At 41.5% G+C, this 21,568-nt stretch overlaps 3 protein-coding genes and 1 long non-coding RNA gene across 8 annotated transcripts in view; 2 read left to right on the forward strand and 2 right to left on the reverse strand.

Annotated features, from left to right (window-relative positions):
- The window catches only part of LOC131108219 (uncharacterized), a 113,596-nt gene extending 106,786 nt beyond the window's left edge, over window positions 1–6,810 (reverse strand). Inside the window, exon 1 of the long non-coding RNA XR_009120432.1 lies at window positions 6,287–6,810. This is a non-coding gene — a long non-coding RNA (uncharacterized LOC131108219). The remainder of the gene's footprint in view (window positions 1–6,286) is intronic.
- Window positions 3,930–6,103, forward strand: LOC131108216 (prostatic spermine-binding protein-like). Its single transcript, XM_058059082.1, has 3 exons — window positions 3,930–4,085; window positions 4,168–4,221; window positions 5,401–6,103. Exons 1-3 carry the CDS (start codon window positions 4,007–4,009, stop codon window positions 5,814–5,816), a joined length of 549 nt encoding a protein of 182 aa, XP_057915065.1. The 5' UTR covers window positions 3,930–4,006; the 3' UTR covers window positions 5,817–6,103.
- On the forward strand, window positions 6,130–11,033 carry LOC131108213 (transmembrane protein 41A-B-like). 2 transcript variants are annotated; one of them, XM_058059078.1, is made up of 5 exons: window positions 6,130–6,645; window positions 8,695–8,845; window positions 8,912–9,073; window positions 9,825–9,963; window positions 10,040–11,033. In XM_058059078.1, the coding sequence occupies exons 1-5, from the start codon at window positions 6,503–6,505 to the stop codon at window positions 10,252–10,254; spliced, it is 810 nt and encodes a 269-aa protein (XP_057915061.1). In that variant the 5' UTR covers window positions 6,130–6,502; the 3' UTR covers window positions 10,255–11,033. The 2 variants fall into 2 exon arrangements, with proteins under 2 accessions (XP_057915061.1, XP_057915062.1); XM_058059079.1 differs by lacking the exon at window positions 6,130–6,645 and adding an exon at window positions 7,082–7,303.
- Window positions 11,034–11,035: 2 nt separating this feature from the next.
- Window positions 11,036–20,875, reverse strand: gpr155b (G protein-coupled receptor 155b). 4 transcript variants are annotated; one of them, XR_009120431.1, is made up of 21 exons: window positions 20,753–20,875; window positions 20,236–20,425; window positions 19,746–19,893; window positions 19,544–19,673; window positions 19,290–19,468; window positions 18,745–18,897; window positions 18,570–18,637; window positions 17,539–17,710; window positions 17,118–17,273; window positions 16,959–17,042; window positions 16,756–16,879; window positions 16,579–16,663; window positions 16,188–16,275; window positions 15,800–16,037; window positions 15,649–15,723; window positions 14,755–14,912; window positions 14,583–14,678; window positions 14,449–14,513; window positions 14,250–14,387; window positions 12,217–12,623; window positions 11,036–12,075 (listed from the first exon to the last, which is right to left on the reverse strand). XR_009120431.1 is itself a non-coding variant. In XM_058059058.1 (20 exons), exons 2-20 carry the CDS (start codon window positions 20,394–20,396, stop codon window positions 12,326–12,328), a joined length of 2,616 nt encoding a protein of 871 aa, XP_057915041.1. In that variant the 5' UTR covers window positions 20,397–20,425; window positions 20,753–20,875; the 3' UTR covers window positions 11,036–12,325. The 4 variants fall into 4 exon arrangements, 3 of the variants coding, with proteins under 3 accessions (XP_057915041.1, XP_057915043.1, XP_057915044.1); XM_058059058.1 differs by having other exon boundaries at window positions 11,036–12,623; XM_058059060.1 differs by lacking the exon at window positions 11,036–12,075 and having other exon boundaries at window positions 12,469–12,684.
- Window positions 20,876–21,568: the final 693 nt, after the last annotated feature.

Below are 21,568 nucleotides of genomic sequence, written 5' to 3' on the forward strand. Positions count from 1 at the left end.
AGCACATATAGACAAACAACCATTCACACTCACATTCATACCTATGGACAATTTGGAGTCGCCAATTAACCTAGCATGTTTTTGGAATGTGGGAGGAAACCGGAGTACCCGGAGAAAACCCACGCATGCACGGGGAGACATGCAAACTCCACACAGAGATGGCCGAGCGTGGAATTGAACTCGGGTGTCCTAGCTGTGAGGCCTGCGCGCTAGCAATGTAGTGAGTCGTCGTTAGTATGCAAATGATACCAGCCACAGACCAAAACCCCTAAAGTTTCCAGTCGCCATTGTGTACTTTTTGTAAGGGTGCACAATAAATATCTGATATGAGGATTTGGCATCAATTATGGGGAACAAATTACGGGGGTGAAAGCCCCCTGAAACCTCAGCGCCCGGAGCTTGTTCCTATCACCATTTTTTTATGTTTTGTTACTAGTACTGATGTGATGATATTTGGCGAAGACAAATCTGCAGAGGGCGGCACGGCGGTCGAGTGGTTAGCACGCAGACCTCACAGCTAGGAGACCAGGGTTCAATTCCACCCTCGGCCATTTCTGTGTGGAGTTTGCATGTTCTCCGGATACTCCGGTTTCCTCCCACATTCCAAAAACATGCTAGGTTAATTGGTGACTCCAAATTGTCCATAGGTATGAATGTGAGTGTGAATGGTTGTTTGTCTATATGTGCCCTGTGATTGGCTGGCGACCAGTGTGCCTCGCCTCTGGCCTGAAGACAGCTGGGATAGGCTCCAGCACCCCCCGCGACCCTCGTGAGGATGAGCGGTAGAAAATGAATGAATGAATGAAATCTGCAGGTACAGTTTGTCATTTCCAACTTTGTTTGAATCATTCTTACTTCTAGGGGTGCACAAACTACGGTTAAATCCAAATTGAAAAAAATAAGAGCCATAAAAAGTGAACGGTTATTAGTATCAGTCCTGAGAGGCAGGATGTTTTAGGTATCAGCTTGAAAAAAACATCCTATCGTTCATCCTTGACTATTTGCCAAATTTCTGTGAAGGGCTCTCATATGAAGAAAAAGGAACTGAACTTTGTTCATCACATAAACAATGTAAGTGAGCCTCTGGATCACTTTAACTGGCTAAATGTAGCGTCCACACGCACAATGAGAGTTTAGCTACGAATATCCAGTGTTCTCTGGACGGATTCAAGCTATTCTATTTGTCAATAACACAGTTTTATATTAATCCCGCATCAACAAGAACCCTCCATCAAAAACAGCTCTGCTTCATATAACAACATAACCATAGATTGGTTTAGCTATAGGACCCTTACACAACTGTCATTGTTCGCTATGTACAACAATAAATAGTCACAAACTAAGGTTTTTACTCATTTAGTTGACATTTTATCAAGAACAAAAGCAGTAATGGATGTTTGGCTTGTGTGTTCTTCAGCTGGAGACACAAACAACTGTAGACAACATCAGCATGTACTATGACTTATTGTCTTTTATCCTGTGTCACTGTTAAAACAGCTTTCTCTTAGCTAGATGCTGGTTTCAACACAAATGTTTGATGTCAAAGTGTATTTGTATCAGGGGGAGGGGGAAAAAGATGTGCCTACTAGCCCTCAGACTGTTGGCTTGGACACTGTAGCCATATTATTTGAATCTCAATGCAACAAATGCAGTGCTTTTACCATATTAATTTGCATTTTATTCTTTTTTTTCACACACCTTTTATGTTTTTGTGAAGTTAAATCATAAATGAGTCCCCCTTTAGCCTTATCCATGTTAAAGTTATATCTAGAAATGTGAGTATAGGAGGTAGTCGGAGTTAATAGTGAGGTACTCGAGGTGATGTAGTGCGAGGCAGCTGCCACGAGAGGGTGCTGTTGAGTTATAAGAGGAGACTACTATAGCTTTTCATTACGAAGAACCCAGAAACAAATTGGAGAGTTAAATGTTATAATAATATAAGACCACTGTAGCCTGCAATGTCGTGTTTGTATACATGTGGTTGGTAGAATAAAGCTTTAGCATGTTTAAAAAGGTTTCAACAGAAGCAATTAGTTCACAGATCATGTCCTATTATGTAAACAATTAGTACATTGTCATTTGCCTTCCTCTTTGTGTCTCACTGTTAATGTGTTTTAATTTGAATCACTGTTGTTTTTTTTTATTGTCTTGGTTGTTTGGGTTTTAGATTGTGTTCATGACTTTCTTCCAATGGGAAAAAAAACAATAAACTCTAATAAAGAATGCGATTGGTTGATTTTGGAGTGACACAGACATGGAAATCACAAAACCTTTAGTTATATTTTAATGTTTTGGACTGTCTTAAATGTGTAAAAATTAAACACTGCTGATATTAGAATGCAACAAGTATAAAATCCATAATTTTAACTATAGCAGCATTTCTAGCATGGCCCTCCTGAGCCACCAAGTTAGGTACGTATCCGTCACCACCAGACACACACACACACACACGTCTTTAAATATGTCATCTTTCAGCGAATCTTATTTCTTTATTATCTTTGTTCTCACAGGCAGGCACTGTTTGTCAAACATTTGCAGCATTTCTTGAAATTCACCAGGCACTTATTTTGCTAACTACACTTTCTCTGAGCCTCCTTGGATACTTTGAATTAATATCTGACTGCTGTTTCGTGGTCAAATATGGGCTATTATTACTTTTCAGACACAATTGGTGTGGTGTCAAAAAATGTATTTTAATAATAATAACATCAGAGCTCAGAGAGGAGAAAGAGCAAAGTGCAACATAAAATACACCAGTGACAGAAGGTCACCAGGAAGCTAATAAAGTACAAAAAAAGTAGCAAATAAGGGCGAGTACTAAAAAAGGCTCAATGACTTATACAGGTATAGTTGACAAGAAGGAATAAAGTGGAAATAGAGAAACACTAGCAGACATGTCATGAAGGAACAAAGCATGTATAAGGCTGGCAAAGGTTCACAACAATCTGGTAAAGTAGCAGGTTGGACTACATGACTTAAGAAGATCTAATTGCTGATGAGACACGGGTGTGGAACGCAGGCAGCAGTTAAGTCTAATCTTTCCCTTGCTATACAGTCTAAAAACACAATAATCTGTGTGCCTTGAAAAAATCTGTCAAAATCGTCAAAAATGGCCAGTATTGAGGAGACTGCTTTTGAAAAATGGCTAGGATTGAATGAGTTAATATTGAATCCGATATTCACTCATCACAGTTGGGTCTGGAACCAGTTTACCGTGATAAATGAGGGATGGCCGTACTGCTCATTTGGTATGAAGCCAAAAAAAAAATATGCCAAATATATATTTGTAATCACCTTTTTTCTCCTAATTTCTACTATGTTACCTCACTGTACTCATTCTAACTACAACTTCAAACTACGGTCCGGGGGCCACATGCGGCACACCAAGCGTTTGAATCCGGCCCAGTTGCTTTCTAAGTATTTCAACTTTTAACGTACAAACTGACAACATAACTTGCAAGTCTTATTTAGTAAAAAAAAACAACAAAACTGTCGGTCTGGAGGCTGCACGTCGGGGAGTGGTTAGCGCGCAGGCCTCGCAGCTAGGAAAGTCAAGTTCAATCCCACCCTAGGCCATCTCTACATATATATTCTACATTCTGCATTCTACATATACATCAAAACGGATCAATAAACAAAGTTAATGTTACTAAAGACCCCACCGACACTCCCCACTGTTTGAGAATCATTGCATAAACCTCATTTGCAACACGAGAAGTCAACGGAAGAGAAAAAGTGTCCGTCTCTGTGCTGCCGGCACTCATGGAGGAACATATACCTTATAGCAGGAATGTCTCAGGTGATGAAGGAAAACTTGTTTGAAACTTGTTTGTTTGGAACTTGTTGACATCTTATTCAAGGTGATGCATGCTGACGTGACAGGATGAATTTGAACTTCACAAACAAGTTTGATGGTTTAGATGTTTGTACACACGCACACCCAGGATTGTCAGTGTGCTATAAAAGAACTCACAAACATCCTACACTTAACTTGTCTACAAGAACCATGAGAGCTCACGTTGTCTTCCTGCTCCTGGCCGTCATGGTGGCTGGACTCACCTCCATGCCCACCGAGTCCACAGAAGGTATAAGCTCCAGAACTTAAGTTGGATAAATGTCTTCAGATGACGCTTTGGCTTTTTACAAACTTTTTTTTTTGTCTTCCAGAGGGCCTGATGCAGGAAGAAGACAGCCTGGAGGATATCATTACTTCTGAGAACGGTCAGCTCTGTCGTGATGTTTGATTGCTCATTTGATTTGTCATTGGGAAAGTCAATGTAGTTTGTTATTTAGGGAGAAAAACAAATCCAAACCCACATGGCCGTGTGTAGTGATTAATTGATTAACCAGATTAATTGAGACCTGTCCGTCTGGAAATGTTATAAAGCCATTTCTAAAGCTTTGGGACTCCAGCAAACCACAGTGAGAGCCATTATCCAGAAATGGCTGAAACATGGAAAACATGGATTTGTTTTTTGGGAAGCAGTGACTCATCCAAGAGGTCACAACATCATCCAAAGAACTCAGTTAAGGTCAAATGGAAAACCTCCAAGGTGTTCAAAGCGCTTATACACTTTTAGCTGATTTACCTACTGAAGGTTCAGTATCTTGCCCAAGGATACTTCGACATGATCACAGCAGGACAGAGGATCGAGCCTACAACCTTCAGGTTTGGGTGACGACCAGTCTACCAACTGAGTGGTCAGTGCCCCTGGTCAGTGTTCAAGACCCTACCATAAGAAAGACACAAAAGCGGCCTGCATGGAACCACTGCAGAACCACCACTGCCAAACAAAAAGCTCATCTCAATTGTGCCAGAAAACACCTTGATGATCCAGAAGACCTTTGGGAAGATACTCTCTGGTCTAACAAGAGGTGTGTGTCCCATTACAGCTGATCTAAAAGTAATGCCACATTTCAGAAAAAGAACATCCTACCAACAGTAAAATATGGTGGAGGTAGTGTGATGGTCTGGGACTGTTTGCCGCTTCAGGACCTGGAATATAAATGGAACCATGTATTCTGCCTCTCCTCCGACTCAATTCACATCGAGAGGAGCCTGCTGAGGTGGCTTGGGCATCGAGTAACGCCCCGCTGTGGTGTCCCAGGCATGCCCAACCCAGGGGAAGACCAAGGACACGTGGAAAGGATTATGTCTCAAAGCTGGCCTGGGAACACTTTGCCGTCCTCCCGGTGGAACTATGGCTGGAGACCGGGAAAAGGGACTGCTGCCCCCGCGGCCAGAACCCCGATAAATGGAGGAAAATTGATGGATGGATGGATTTTTAATTAAAACACATACCAGCCCCCAAAGACCAACTTCAATGTCTAATTTCAACAAATTTGGGCTCTCTCATTTATTGGGTTATTAATGGCTGAAAAATTGTGTTTCTTTTTTAGATGACGGTGATGAAGATGAAGAAGATGATGATGATATTGATGATGATGATGATATTGATGATGATGATGATGATGATGATGATGACGATGACGACGATGACGACGACGATAATGACGACGACGATAATGATGATAATGACGATGACGATGATGACGATGACGATGATGACGATGACGACAATGACGATGATGATAATGACGATGATGATGACGATGATGATGATGACGATGATGATGATGATGACGATGATGATGATGACGATGATGATAATGACGATGACGATAATGACGATGACGATAATGACGATGACGATGACGATGACGATGACGACGACGATGATGATAATGACGATGATGATGATGATAATGACGATGATGATAATGACGATGATCGTTATCATGAGAAGTACCATTGAGGATGGAACCTATTCCATTTAGGCAACAACTCTAATTTTACAGCCAAAGAAATCATGTAATTGATAATATGTTGCTGTCTGTGCTGTAATCAGACACTTTCCAATTGTATAAAAAGGTCACGTCATGAGTGATTGGAGGTAATTAAAAAAAAAATAGCACGTCGCCGGATTTCTTTCATCACTTTCACTTCATAGAAACGTGAAAAAACAACGAAACTATCATAGAAATAGTAGCAAACACTAGCATAGCAAACCCCTGAGCTATGGCGCCCTCTAGCGGTCACAAACTTGAAGTACAACTCAACGTGTTCGAATTGGGACTGTTTGAATTTTTTAATCAGTTTTGACGTATTATATTTTCCCTCGTGGCTTTGACTTTTTAGCCAAGCAAATATGTCATGTCAAGTCACCCGTTCAAGGTATGAACAAAGGTGAAAGAGTGAAACAGAAGTTCGAGCAAAAGTCCTTACCGGAGCAGGTTGTCTTTCGCCGGGTGTCACCTGATCCCCTCGCCGTCATGAGTCGCGTGTTGGCGGGTAATAGACACCGGGGAGACTCGGTGTCGTCCAACTGGACCGCAACACGTCGCCTCGTCTTCCCCCAAGAGAGACTTCTTCCCCTCCTTCCTTTTTAAAAATCCGTATCGAGCTTGGAAAACGGAGTCTCTTCACCAAGTCTGCCGAAACATGCGCTCGCTTGCCGGGCTTGCTGCCACTGTGGCGGCCGCAACCGTCTACCTCTACCTGCTCTCGACTCACCTTCCGCCCGCAGGCGACCACCTCCGGTCGGCCACTCAGGGAGGGGACGAGCCGGTGGAGCACTACTACAAGTAGGTGGAGTGGAATTGGGAACACTGACTTTTGAATTGATTTTAGCCTTTCACCCAGTGAAATAAAACAAAACTAGATAACTTTTAGAAAGTACTTTAAAACGTTTGATTAATCTTTTCATCTTCCATCACGTAATTCATAACTTTTTGACTCTTACTGAGCAGTCGAGGTAATCCAATAATATTTGAATAAGGAAATCTGTGGGTGTAGTTCACACTCCAGGTCGACAGGGGGTAGCATGTTACAGAGCAGTGTATTGTGTAATGTGTATTTGACAGCAGTTTAAGACAGAACACGAGCAAAAATACGTTATATTAAAAAAAAGAATTACTACATTATTGTTATTTCACGTATTCTTGTAATATCATGTGATTTATGTAGATACAAAATGTAATTAATATACATGTGAATTATTTTTTTTATCTATTTGTGTGTGTAAGAGAATACATTTGATTGGTGGGCAGAAATAGCAGCACACACTTGAGTAGAGTACAAACACACACACACACACACACACACACACACATTAGAATTGCCCTTGTAATTTAATCTATGATTTTGGTCCAGCACCTGCTGGGACTTTCACCACGGCTGCTTCCTACTGGTTGCCGGTCCTAACATGTCGCCGTGTGATTGGTCAGCAAGTCAGCCATGGAGGTGACACTTGACCCTGAGGATGTTCAGTATTTCTGGAGGGAAATGTGTCACGGTGGACACTTTTATTTTAGCGAACAGACGTAACCTACAAGACGCCTGTTAACGCCTCCTCAAGGAGAGATTTGAACTCTTGTCTCCTCTTTTGCGGGTCGCCTCTCATTTAGTTTGGGAGCCCGGGGAAGAATTTGTCAGCTTTGCAAGCATTTTAAGCACATCTTTGATCCTTTTTTTAGTGGTTTCACATTCAAAGCCTTTGTTTTAGAGACTTAGAAGAAAAGAGTGAAATGCACACGCAGCTTGTGTTGCAGCCAAACAATGAACAAATCATCTAAAGCTACTTGGACACAAGACAGAATCAGAGCACTTTGGTCATGAAAAACTAAACTACTTTGACATTTCCTTTTAAAGGAACAGGCAATTAATCAAAATAGAGCTACCGAATTACTTTTACAAAGATATTGGGACATGAACTGAAGGAAATCCACCTTTCTGGGAGGACATTTAGTCTGTTTTTTTTGTACTGGGAATCAAAGATGACCTCCGCAGAGTTGCCCAAAGTCTGATTAGTTCAGTAAGAGATGTATCAATCTTTATTTTAGACTGGACTACTATGTATTAGGACCAAGCTGCTGCTAAATAACGTATGAAACCCCTTCATGGAGCCATGCCATATCAAGGAATTTATACATATAACAAAATATGATATGATGATTTAGTTTGGAGCACTTTTTGTACACATAATTTACACCCACACATACACAGGCCTTATTTTTACACCAGGAATATCAGTTTCCTGAGTGTAAACACACCCTGGTATGCTCATTCCAGTCTTGGCTTCAGAGGGTTTTGCTCAGTCAGCGTTATTTTAGTGTCCTTGACAACCAAACATACACACTTGCAATAATTATTAGAATAAATATTAATAGTCCAAGAAATCTGTTGGATTACAATTGCATATATTAATATATAATATTTTAAAAATGCAAATTGGGCGGCATGGTGGTTGAGTGGTTAGCGTGCAGACCTCACAGCTAAGGAGACCAGGGTTCAATTCCACCCTCAGCGATCTCTGTGTGGAGTTTGCATGTTCTCCCTGTGCATGCGTGGGTTTTCTCCGGGTACTCCGGTTTCCTCCCACATTCCAAAAACATGCTAGGTTAATTGGCGACTCCAAATTGTCCATAGGTATGAATGTGAGTGTGAATGGTTGTTTGTCTATATGTGCCCTGTGATTGGCTGATTGGCCAGTCTCGGGTGTACCCCGCCTCTCGCCCGAAGACAGCTGGGATAGGCTCCAGCACCCCCGCGACCCTCGTGAGGATAAGCGGTAGAAAATGAATGAATGAATGAAAATGCAAATTGTGGGAATTTTTGCTCATTCATCTTTTCAGGTTGAAGTTCCCGTCAGATCTTGACGAACTACGTGAGCTAGCGGAGATGCTGAAGTACTACAAGCGAGAACATCACAGCTATGTTCTGCTGCTCTTCTGCAGCGCTTACCTCTATAAGCAGTCCTTTGCTATTCCTGGTTCCTCCTTCCTGGTGAGACCTCTTTTCCGTCCAATGTCCTCACAGGCCAATCCACTTCTCCATTGTTTCCTGTGCCAGAACATGCTAGCCGGTGCAATATTCGGACCCTGGGAGGGTCTGGCTTTGGCTTGCCTGCTCACCACCACCGGCTCCACGTTCTGCTACCTCCTCTCATCCGCATTCGGGAAGCAGCATGTGGTCCGGATCTTCCCGGAGAAGGTGGCCCTGCTGCAGAGGAAGGTAAATAAGTCATCATGAACACTTGTTGCAAGGCAGAATTAATTTGTCCTTAAATGCACAGTATATCTTTGCTATTTATTGGGGTTACACTTATATATATGCAAATTGATAGAAATCATACTTATTTTTTTGCCTAAATTAAGAATTTAAGCAGAAAAATAGCTAAATTAACTAAAGTAGAAGTATAAGGCATTCAGAAGGCACATTCAAAAATGGTGTGAATGATATGTAATATTCTACACTGGTCACTAGGTGTCAGTCACACAAACACCAGGCTTGATCGTCAGAAAATTGCAGGAAAACTCAACTCTGAACCCCCCAACATCATTTCCTGCCCACCCAGGACTCAGCTCAACACACCTGTAGCAACACACACGTCTTATTACGTCTTAGTTACCCTTATTATGTCTACAGTACTGGGTAATAGGAGTGTAAATGTGGCTGTAGGGGTGTTAGATTATGTCTAGAGGGCTCTAATAGTGTTTAAAACTGTGTTGAGAAGGTCACACGTGTCACTTCTATATGTTCAAACTGTGAAAATATATAAATATATTTTTTTTCATTTCATTCAAAAAAATTGTAAATTTATGTAAAGCCTGTTTTTTATGTAGATGTCCCTATTTTTCAATGTGGCCTTAATATTCCGTAGTAAGTTTGAGCTTTGTTAAACAGAATATGGCAGCTTCTGGCTGATGTTAAATCACCTTAATTTTTTTTGGTGTTTTGTTTCCACGTCTTCCTTCTGTGTCAGGTAGAGGAAAACCGTAGCAGTCTGTTCTTTTTCCTCCTCTTCCTCCGTTTCTTCCCTATGACTCCTAACTGGTTCCTTAACATCACCTGTCCTGTCCTCAACATCCCCATGTCCATTTTCTTCTTCTCTGTCTTCATAGGTGAGCTCACACGTATCAATAGCAAGCAAGTAGCTCTGCAGTCGCTCAGTTGTCATGTTTTTTTTTTTTTTACCAGGTTTGATTCCCTACAACTTCATCTGTGTGCGGACGGGAGCCATTCTATCCGAAATCCACTCCCTGGATGACATCTTCTCATGGGGGACGTTGGCTCAGCTGCTGGCCATCGCGCTGGTGGCGCTGGTCCCCGGGGCAATCATCAAGCGTTACAGTCAAGCTCACCTCAAGGTGGGCGACATGGACGGCGCTCAGACGGATCGCAAGAGACGATGACTGCAAGGAGGAACCATCAAGAGGACATTCTTGGTCCACCGTTGACCGTTCTCTTGTCGCCTCAGCCAGGACACTTACCAAGACCTGACAATGACCACAATATTAGGAACACATCATGGAGACAGATCAGTGTAGTTGGGAGCAGATGAATCGTGATATCCACTCCAGTCTTGTAGGTGTTAGCAATAAGCAAGTCTTTTTTTAACCATTGCTCCATCTGCTGGCTGTGGTGGCTCACTGCATCACTTTGCCCCAATAAACATCTTAGTCTTAGGTCACGGAAAACACCATTTTTGTTGTTGTATTGTATTTGATTACACCGGGCATGTGTACCTAATAAAGTGACTCTTCAGGATTTTAGAGCGACATCACGTTAAAATGAACATCCATCACATTTTTACCAAAGCTACAGAGATGTGTTTACATACGTATTTTTTTGTTTCTTGTAAATGTTTCCTTCCTTTGCCATGTTTTGATTCTTTTTTTTCCGTTTGCTTCCTGAAGCACTTAAAATGTCTTAAATGGAGTAGTCTGAATTCACCTTTGAATCTGTTGTTACAGGTTGCCATGGTGCCAAAGCATCTGTTATGTTGTTACTACTGAGTGTCGATGCGTGTCTGAGGATGAGAGATTGTTGTTCTCTTCTTCTTTGACCAAATTTTTTTTAATGTATGTTTAAGAAGGCTGTAGTGAATCTTGCCTTTTTGCTGCTGTTTTGATTTTGTTGATTTTTATTTTTTGTGCCTTCTTACAGTCAGAGTTGACCTTGTTGGGAGAAAAACGTACAATAAACGTCTTATTAAAATCTCTTTATTCTCTCTTACACGTGACACATACATCATGCACACACCAAAACACACCTTCACATTGGCGGAGGCGAGACGCCCTGTCACATAAAGTCATGTGACATCAGTAAACAGAAGAAAACTCACAAAAAGTTAGCAATATCGAGTGAAATTTTAGGATTAACTTCATTTATGACCTTCCTTAAACTTCTGAATGAACACATCCAGCTTTTCAATATTTGGCACAAGTGTGTGAACCATGAATGGACCAATAAAAGTCCTGGTTAAATTAGAATTGGTATGTAAGCAGTCCTCTCCGTCATTCAACAGTTGGACATGTGCATTCAGAAGTTTAAAAGGTCAAAATGTGAAGTTGTAGTGCTTTTTCACTTCATTGTTTAGCTGAATATCCCTAACGTAGATTAGTGTATGTATCGAATATGCCCTCTTTTAAAACATGAATCCACCTTAAATCAGCTCTTATTTCAGTGTAGTTCAGACGTCACAGTAAAAACAGCACAGAACAGGTCAACCGTGAGAAGGTGTACAGCCAGCATTCAGTGGAAGCTAAACCCTTTGTAAAGCAGGTTTTTAAAGTTTACACATGTTTCCATTTGACAGGAAACATTGTATTAATTTAACATTTATTTATTTAACTGTCCAACATTTGCGGAAGGTTATTAAATTGAGATGTAATAGCGCAGGGCACATATTTCCTGGTGAGATTTGCATATATGTTTGAGTCATGCAAGCAGTCAAAGCCATCCAAAAGTGGTACTTGGAGACTTGTAGTGTCAAGAAAATCACACAGTAGGGACAATAGGCAACATTGAGGACAAATGAATTGCTGTAGAATTAAAAAAATAATAATAATTTACTTTGCAAAGATAATAATATCACACAGGTATTCATTATGTCAACATTTGCTAATTTTAACAGTACGTTGTGCAAAAACTGAGCATTATTATCTTTGTAAAGACCCTGGAGTCATTTTAATGTGTACCCAATGAAAGGTCCAATGATCACATAGTGTGCACTGAAATAAAAGGAAATCAAAACAAATCATGTCAGTAGTTAAGAGAGAGGAGCAGAATCAAAAGCAGAAACCACCAACCAACATGGAAGGCGACTGAACCTTCATATGATATGCATAACTAAACTTTTAACGGGAACTTGCCTGCACTTTGAAGAACAAGAGCTTCTCTAGTGGAGGATGGAAGAACTGCACCATAAGGCACTGTGTTGTGGCCTGGTGGATGCTGTTTGGTTTCCTCCTCACCGGACCATCAGCCATCAGTCTCTTCCTCCTGTATGAAATGGTAGAGCCTCGTGCACTCGTCCCTGAAGCTGTGCTGACCCGTCGTGTCACAGAACACGCCTCCCTGTTGGAGACATGCTGCGTAGCGCCGAGCCTGGGTTCGCCCGGCACACAGGCCACGACCCAGCAGCCAGTCGACCAGGTCGCAGCCCCGGAACGTGCTTTGGATGTGGGGTTGCTGGTTAGGTGAGTCTAAGTCGGGTTCATGCTGGTGTTGGTCAGCCTGAGGATCCGGCTGCTGCTGCTGCGGGAGGTCGCTCCAGAACCTGTCATTATTATCAGAGCAAGGATTCACCTGTCGGAGCGCTCACACTCTCTCCTGAGCCACTAGGGGGAGCAAGAGAGAAGGTGGAGCCAAAACAGAATGCAGGGAGGGAGGAAAGAAAAAGAAAGCAAGAAGAGTGCAAAGAATTGTTTGTGAGAAAGAAAAGCAAAGCACCCGAGACCCCAAAACATCTAGAGAATCCCGTTAGTCAAGTTTTATAATAAGTAGAAGGAAGAAATTTGATGTCTTTGTGTTTTTACAAAGGTGCAAGAAGATGAAATCATAGCCTAAAGCAGTAGTACTACTACAAATTTGCATATTATATAACTTTTTTACTGAAAATAAATTATGTGGCATTATAAAGACAACAATTCTGCTTGGTTTCATGCAAGTAGCAGCAACAATTAAAATAAAATCAAACAGAACAACAGCACAATTCCTGAGGAGAAACATGCATAGGACATGAGAGGAATATAAGGCAATGTCCACGCTTTACTATTTTGTTCTTAACCCTCAAAACACACTAAATGGTACTTGAGAATATCCTCATTGTCCATGAAAACATTTGCAAACAGGTAGCGCTATACACCCAATTAAGTCATTTTTGCTTCCAAGAAGCCTAAATAAAGTGGTATTACTCTTCAAAGTATTACATATTTCATATAAAGTAAACCAAAATTTTAACTATAGAATCATGTCACTAAACTCATTCAATACCAAAGACGTAGTTATACGTTATATTTATATATGTCTTTTATATTTTTTTGCACAAGAGGCTGAGAGGGGTGATGATGCAACTCCCGACCAATAAAATTTGACGTCAGCGCAATTTGAAGTCATAAAAACAGATGTGAATTTGATCAGAGCTCAGACAGAAAAATCCCACATGACAGGAAAGAGGAAGCGGGAGAACGTGGAGGAGTGTACCGCATTGTAGGGAAATTTGAACCCACACGCATTTCCAAATGTGAAAATTCGTAAATAGTTCATGTTGTCATGTTTGTAAATAAATTGCTATTTCCATGTAACCAATTTTTTGTGTTGTTTATGTTGTGGTATTGTTGTTTAAATATTTGAGCTGTGACAAAAGCAAAAAATATTTGCGTCAAAGTGAAAGTTATGCTTGAAATTTATCTTTTCACACAAGTTTTTCTTACTTTTCTAGTTGGCAACTGATATTTTCCTGAAACTTACCTGTGCTCTACTTACTAAAGAACGGAAAAAGGTAGAAGCAAACTTTTTTTTCTGATGAAAGACCAAACTCTAATCTTTCTTTTGATAGCTTCTATATTTCTATAGACATAGAACACCAATATTCTGTGTGCCTTCAAAAATCACTCAAAATCATCTAAAATGGCTAGTACTGAAGGTGTTGTCATTTGAAAAATGGCTGGGATTGAATGAGTTCAGAATGGTACACAATGTGATGAAAGTCACTGTAAATGCATGATTTGAAATAATACTTGTGTTAGTGTGGACATGGCCTAAAATATAAGCAGAAATAGAATAAATCAGCACCAACAGCTCCAAATCCATGCATGATTAAAAGCTCAATAAAGACTTACTGTCCTAATATTAGACATTTTTTAAATGATAATGTTAAGAAAAAAATTAATATTAAACATACCTGCGCGTGTGAACTATATCTTGCACACACTGCTCCTTGTGGTAGCGGACAAACTGCGTGCAGGTGAGTCTGACCTCCTCAGGACCTCCTGAAGGACTCTGCTCCTCTGCGTCGTGACCTCGCCACAACCCCTGCAACCTGTGGACACACCCCTGAGGTCACATGACTCACATCTCGTCATCAATGTGACAAATCTCACCTCTTCTTGAAGGGTAAGATGATGAGGTGATGGTCCAGACCGAAGATCCCAAAGGACAGGAAGCCCTGGGTTAAAGAGAATAATAATTTCTAACTATATTACAGACAGAAATTAAATAACATGCATTCTCATGCCTGTCCGTAGTTTGCTACAGCACAAAAGAACTGCAATTCCAAGTAGAGTCGTCCTGGATCCTTGTTGAACAACCACCAAAGGCAGCTGGAGAGGTTCTGTACAGAAACACAGTATGTAAGATTTTTTTAAAAATAGGTAACAAACAAATTTGTATAAAGATTAAATTCTCACTGCTAGCAAGCTGACAATAAGGAGGAGACACAGCAAGACGTGTCTGACTGTTTGCTTATCATCAGCAGTGTGTTGACGCTCTGGTCCAGCCAGGTTTAGAAGATGCTCCGACGAGGATGAATTCTGCTGATGACCATCGCATAGCCCCCCTGTGTGGCCTGAAGTGGAAAAAAAACAACAACTCTATATCAGTGTACAGTCCCTCATTTATTGTAGTTACTTGGTTCCAGACCCGACCATGATAAGTGAATTTCCACAAAGCAGCATTCAACATAAATGGAATATTTTCGTAGTTAAAGCTGTTTATGACTTTCTAAATATAGTTTGTACCATTATTCGAGCCCCTTAGACATGAAATAGCACCCCTATAGTAATATTTACGCTTGTATAACCCAATATAGTAGACGCAATAACAGAAAAGCCATCTCAGGACATAAATAAGATTCACAAGTTAGCATTGACAGCATACACAATGCACTTCAATTGTGTTATTAACAAGCAGACAGCACATGCAGTACAATCACACAGGAGCTGCTGTCAGCCACGCTCCACACTGCTAACCTGCTGCTGGCACTCAGCTAACGGTCAACGATATTTAGCTGAGAAGCCACATATTGTATTGCATTTCATATCACATTTTTTGAATAGCTATTCATGTTTTTGATCATTTAGCCAGTTTTATGCTTGGAAATGCTTAATTTAGGCAGTGAATGCATGAAATTTGCCGAATAATAGACCATATTCAACGACGAAACAGCATTTCATTATCTTTTGAATAAACGATATATAGTTTATTAGCAGTATTTGCAGGATTAATTAATCGACAAAACAAATTCAACAGTAAACGCATTATACATTCACATAAAACAAATAAATAATATTTGTATGTCATACCAGTGTTGTTGCCGTGGTTCAGCTGTGTGCTGGCAATCATATCAGGTACCGACTGGAAAGGAGGAGTGTGTGTGTCTACCGCACACAAAACATAATCATGAATAAATAATAAACATTCAGTATATTATCACACACATAGCAGTCATGCTACCTGAGTTAATGCTGCAGGCAGGTGAAGTTTCTGCGTAATGCTGCTGCTGTTGTTGTTGTGGTTGTTGTGTATCTTCCACACCACCAGGGGTCCTCGAATCCTCATTATGAGCAGCAGGAACAGCAGTTCTATTCAGGACGTGGTATCCTCTCTGCTCTCTGCCTCCCTGGCTGAGACCCATGAGAGAGATCGCACCCAGCCCCAGGCTGACTGCAAGCACCACGGCTGTGCTGATGATCTTTAAAATAAACGATGGAAAACAAAACATTTATTCACAAACGGGTTTTTTGGGCTGCATGTTTCCAGTGCATTTAAAACAGAATTTTCAACATGAACTTAACAATGTGGAGAGCATAAGTGATGATAAGTTGCAAGGTGTTTATCTAACCTGAGCTTTGCCATAGAAGAAGGCTGAATCAATGGTGTCGGTCCTGTGGCCTGATAATAAAAGACCTCCGACCATGATCAAGGGAACCCTACACACAAGAATATTTACACTGAAAGTAATGACCAAAAACATTCTGCATACTAAAACCTATAATGTTGTTATTTTTATTTATTTTTCCTAAATACATTTTAAAATATTAAATAATATAATATGGTAAGCTAGTGTCTCAATAAAGCATTCACATCTTAGTTTCCTGTTGTAGGTGACAAAGCAAATTAGTGTAATATGTAATAATCCTGTATATTTATGCACTCACATGTTTGACAAGTCAATCCACGTAAAATTCCGAATTATTCCAGCTCTTTTTTTTTTGCATGTCAATGGAACTCACCCCCAACCCAAAACCATGAAAACTGCCGGTCGCAGCCTCAGCAGATCATCTCTGCTGGTCAGAGCCAAGCAGAGTGGGATTAGACCTAAAAAAAAAAGGGGGGGTGGGGATGGGAGGCAATCACTCGCATGCAGATTTGTTTCAACAAATAAATGTTGACCAGATACGAGCACGTGCCTGTCCAAATGTACGTGCTGTACAGAGAGCTGTAAAGCAGCGAAAAGGCCAGAATTTTTCCGATGAGATTATCTTCTTGTCTGGCCAGGAAGTTCCACAGGATCATGCTGACACATACCAGAAACTAGGAAGCAGAGGGGCAAAGTGATCAGTCGAAAGCGGCATTGAAAGCTCACATGGCACCACATCAGTATAAACCCAACCTGAGCCAAGAAGAGATTTAAGGCAAAGAGGTGAGGAAGACGGTTGAATTTTCTGCTGAGGAGCATCACCGCGATGGTCCAAACCTGTCAGAGGTGGAAAATGACACTAGGGATATTCCCAGAAGATATCAAAAGAAAGTAAATGATGAGAGCACACACCAGCGCCACCAAGCAGACGATGCTGATATTGAAGCTGACATTTTGGAGTTCTGCGACCAGAGGGGCGGGGTCCATGAGGGGGATTGTCAAAAGCCAGGCAGAGACGTAGATGATGGGGGCCGAGAGGAACGTACTAATGACCATGCCTGAAGTCACCTGACAGCACATGACAACAAAGTTAATACATTAGAACGCTATTGTGATGCTAATACACAAACTGCAGAGTAGGGAGGAAGTGGGTGGACGGGGTCACTGGAGACAACAAATACTGAATGTTGTGTTTCCCATCTAAATTGTTTAATAACATCTAACATCTAATAGCATCTTTGTCTTTGCTGTCATTTCAATGTGACCCAACCCGCCTGGGGGGGGGGGTTCGGCATCACAAGACAGCATATGCTGCTATGCTACAAGTACTCACCACTTCCAGCTCTAAGCTGTAGTGTCCGGCATAGATGGCCACGCTGGGTGCAGTGGGGAAGACGCCGTAGAGGAAAGCAAAGTTGGACAAACTGGTGTGGTTGGCACTGGTACTGTTGACACCCACGTCCAGAATATCCATCATGTCCTTGCAGACAAGCGGCATCACCAAACTGGGGGACGAAATCGTTACTTCGGATTAATATGTCGTAATATAAGTAGTATGTGCATAAGCATCTTCACTTTTTAAGGTTTTTCTTCTTTTTAAATCTAAAAAAAACAACCTAATTTGGAAATGACATAGACCATCTCTCCATCCATCCATCCATCCATCCATTTTCTATGCTTCTTATCCTCATTAGGGTTGCTGTGTATGCTGGAGCCTATCCCAGCTGACGAAGGGTGAGAGGTGAGGTACACCCTGAACTAATCGCTAGTCAATTGCAGGGCAGAGGGCTGCATGGCGGACGAGTGGTTAGCGAGTAGACCTCACAGCTAGGAGACTTGAGTTCAATTCCAACCTCGGCCATCTCTGTGTGGAGTTTGCATGTTCTCCCCGTGCATGCGTGGGTTTTCTCCGGGTACTCCGGTTTCCTCCCACATTCCAAAAACATGCTAGGTTAATTGGCGACTCCAAATTGTCCATATGTATGAATGTGAGTGTGAATGGTTGTTTGTCTATATGTGCCCGATGATTGGCTGGCGACCAGTCCAGGGTCCCCTGTACCCTGCCTGTCGCCCCTGAAGACAGCTGGGATAGGCTCCAGCACCCCTCGCGACCCTCGTGAGGATAAGCGGTAGAAAATGAATGAATTGCAGGGCACATATAGACAAACAACCATTCACACTCACATTCATACCTATGGACATGACCTTCTGTGTCTGTATGGATTTCTGAGAATATGCCATGTCTCACATTTATCCAGACCTGCACCAAAACTCTATTTGTGCTTCTACAAGTTAGTGTTAAAACCAGTTTTAGTAAAATCCGAACCAAGAGACAAACAATCAATGACATAAATTTCTGCTCACAGTTTGGCAGTGATGAGAAGAATCAAAGCGACTCCAGCATCTCGTGTCAGCTTCCTCAACTGACCCACCTGCAACAGAAACACGGAGACATGTAGTGTTCTCTTATACGGTCCTACGCAATGAATACTGTGCAAAGGAACAAGCCTAAGAACACATATAGCGAACCAACACAGACCATGGTGAGGCCCAAGTAGAACAAGGCCGCCCCTCCAAAAGAGTTGGCCAAGCCATCAATGAAGTCGGACAGCACAGCAGGGATCCTCTGGCCCAAAGCGAAGTGAGAGGCGATCCCTATGACCACCATGAACACGATTGGATTTTTCAACACCTGGACAGTAGAGTTCAGTCTTAAATTAGCACACACATTTGTTGACCTTCAATCTTAATTTAGACCTCACTATTAAATTAAATTAAACTTGAACATTTATAACCGAGGCCCAAGCAAAGTGCAATTGAACAGTGAATAACACAGCCAAAAAAATATCGACAGTAACCTACTTCAACATATTGATCTACAGTAGATTGTCTGCCATGTTTGTAGTCCACATTCAAAATGTGTCAGAATCATCCTGTGGAACTACCTGGCACTACCTCGAATCAGAATCTTTAAGTTTTATCATAACTTGAACAATACGTGGGATACAATATGGTGGTCTATAAGCACGCATTTCTAGTTTTGGTTAACTAGGGCCTTCAAAAGCGCCAATGCAGACACAGTACCTGTAGGACAACAACTGCCAGAACTCCTGCAGTGCTTCGCTGCACGTTGCCGGCCTGCCTCCACTTCTGCACCTCACAGAGAGCAAATCCAATGGGATTGAGCAGCATCAGGGACACAGGAGCAACTAGATAGATGTACTGGAGGTACTCTGGGTAGGTGCTCCTATATAAAGCATCAACTGGAGAAAATATAAGATGAGATAGTAAGAGGTTAAAGTACTAAGGAGTATTTACGGTATTTGTGGAGGCCTCACCAATGGGATACCCCAGTGCAAAGTCGTTGCTCTGTGTGGCAAAGATGGCGTACAGCCCAGCTTTACCGTACCTAGTTTCAGGACCTGCCACCATCAGTGTGAGAACACACACCAGTGCGAACACAGACACCTACACACAGCACATATGTCAAGTGCATTCATGAGATGCTTATTTTGTACAAATTTCTTAAGAATTCCTGACCTTGGCAACCAGGATGCTCCACAAAAATGACCAAATAACGCCTCCAAAATCCAGCAGCACCATGTTTTTGAAAAGCAGAGCTGGGAGCGCGAATTTGGACACAAAGTTGCCCAGACCTTTTGCCTGGCTCTCAGTGATGATGTCAGCTCTATCGGGACAAAACACACAAAGGCTAAATTTAGCATCAGCGTTCATTGGCATTTCTAACCACCTTTTGCATTCAGTATCCTCAAAATACTAACAGTTACCACAACATAGCTTACCCTGGACATTCATTGGCATTAGCATTTGCATTAATTTGACACAAATCAGTTGTGCGGAATGATGATTTACTCATAATACATGCATTACTACATACAATTGTTTCTAAATTATGCCTTTTGACATTGCTGGTTGACTTTCTGTGATCCATCAAAGCCACTCTGCTAAGTAAAACAAGCTTTGTATTTAATAAATGATGCAGAGATGCACCTGAAAACATCACACACACCTGCCAGCTATGTATCCACACAGAATGATGCCAAAGCACTCCAGCAAGGCAGGAAATAGCTTGTCAATGGACATGTGGGGACCAGCAGCAGTGGAGCTCGCTAAGGTGCTGTGGGAGATGTTCTTCCCATGGATGAGCACGTAGCTGGCGGCAGTCTCCATGGTGATGGAAGGGCTGGGCCAGGTGATGGCTGGTTTGGGGAGTGGAAGGAGGCAAAGTAGCAATCTCAGTCAACTGTAAGCTCGCAATGTTAGCATAGTTAGGTGGCCTCGGTTACTGGCGATAGATTTTTAATCAAGTCTATTTGTTAAGCAATACTCTATCAAAGTAACGCTCAATGTTGTAAAGGCATGTCACCTCCAATAATAGCATGGCTAGCATCATTAGCTGATGTATGCTAAAAACATCAGGACACATAGAGCCTTCCGAGGTTTATAACTTACACGTATCATTATTTTACGCATCTGGTATACCATACTATATTATAGTACGTCACTTTATAAGGAATATTGCGTACCTTTGTTACTTAAACCATCATTTTGGCCACGAAAGGTCTCTCAAGGTTGGTTGTCTCAGTTTGAGCAGCACGGTTTCTGATTCTGACAGCTGGAAATGAGTGACAGGCCACCGAGCCAATCGGAATCTGGACACGATTCAGCACCGCTGTAATTGGATCTACGGGACATTGGGCGTGGTAATGGGCGGTGACATCATCATGTGATGAGCCATTGCTCATGTTTGTGGCTTTTCATAATGTGAATGGTTGTTTTCTATACATTTGAATAAAATCATCCAAAGTGAAGCACAACCTTGTTGAATAACTTTATTTTTCTGATGTCACTTTGATTGTCTTAGAAAACAAAAATCTGGCCCACTTTTATTAACACATGTATACAAAATACCAAAGCCATGTTGTGTAAAGCAAAACAACGTAATACTGCACAAACCGTTTTTTAACACTTGATGAAACCATACAGACACACACATACACCCTTCATGTTTCAACAAGGCGTCGGTTAATGACAAACCAGCAAAAAAACAAGAATCAGTGCTGTTGCAACCGTGTGCAATAACATCCATGCATATATCTGAGACATGGATATGAATTAAAGGTGTGCTTTCCTCTCATTACATGAGAAAATCAAATTAAAAGTACCATTCAGTGGTGGCAACGGAAACGCACAAGTAAACATACTGCAAAGGCACACTAGCTGGCTTTGGTTAATTCAACATTGCATTCCCCCGATGCAGCAATGGTAGGGCCAACTTTGTCTTTTATGACACTTTTTATGCACAATATACTCAATTTGTCATATGACCCCTGCTTTACGAG

This window comes from Doryrhamphus excisus, chromosome 20 (genome assembly GCF_030265055.1).
Source record: "Doryrhamphus excisus isolate RoL2022-K1 chromosome 20, RoL_Dexc_1.0, whole genome shotgun sequence".
Lineage (NCBI taxonomy): Eukaryota > Metazoa > Chordata > Actinopteri > Syngnathiformes > Syngnathidae > Doryrhamphus > Doryrhamphus excisus.

Excerpts from the sequence above, each read along its gene's own strand:
- LOC131108216 (XM_058059082.1), top strand. The coding sequence starts at position 4,007 with ATGAGAGCTCACGTTGTCTTCCTGCTCCTGGCCGTCATGGTGGCTGGA. Across the intron at positions 4,086-4,167 it reads GCCCACCGAGTCCACAGAAG|AGGGCCTGATGCAGGAAGAA; the intron begins GTATAAGCTCCA and ends TTTGTCTTCCAG. Across the intron at positions 4,222-5,400 it reads TATCATTACTTCTGAGAACG|ATGACGGTGATGAAGATGAA; the intron begins GTCAGCTCTGTC and ends TTTCTTTTTTAG.
- LOC131108213 (XM_058059078.1), top strand. The coding sequence starts at position 6,503 with ATGCGCTCGCTTGCCGGGCTTGCTGCCACTGTGGCGGCCGCAACCGTC. Across the intron at positions 8,846-8,911 it reads TTCCTGGTTCCTCCTTCCTG|AACATGCTAGCCGGTGCAAT; the intron begins GTGAGACCTCTT and ends TTCCTGTGCCAG. Across the intron at positions 9,074-9,824 it reads TGGCCCTGCTGCAGAGGAAG|GTAGAGGAAAACCGTAGCAG; the intron begins GTAAATAAGTCA and ends CTTCTGTGTCAG.
- gpr155b (XM_058059058.1), bottom strand. The coding sequence starts at position 20,396 with ATGGAGACTGCCGCCAGCTACGTGCTCATCCATGGGAAGAACATCTCC. Across the intron at positions 14,514-14,582 it reads CTGTAGCAAACTACGGACAG|GGCTTCCTGTCCTTTGGGAT; the intron begins GCATGAGAATGC and ends TCTTTAACCCAG. Across the intron at positions 12,624-14,249 it reads GATATAGTTCACACGCGCAG|GTTCTGGAGCGACCTCCCGC; the intron begins GTATGTTTAATA and ends TAATAATGACAG.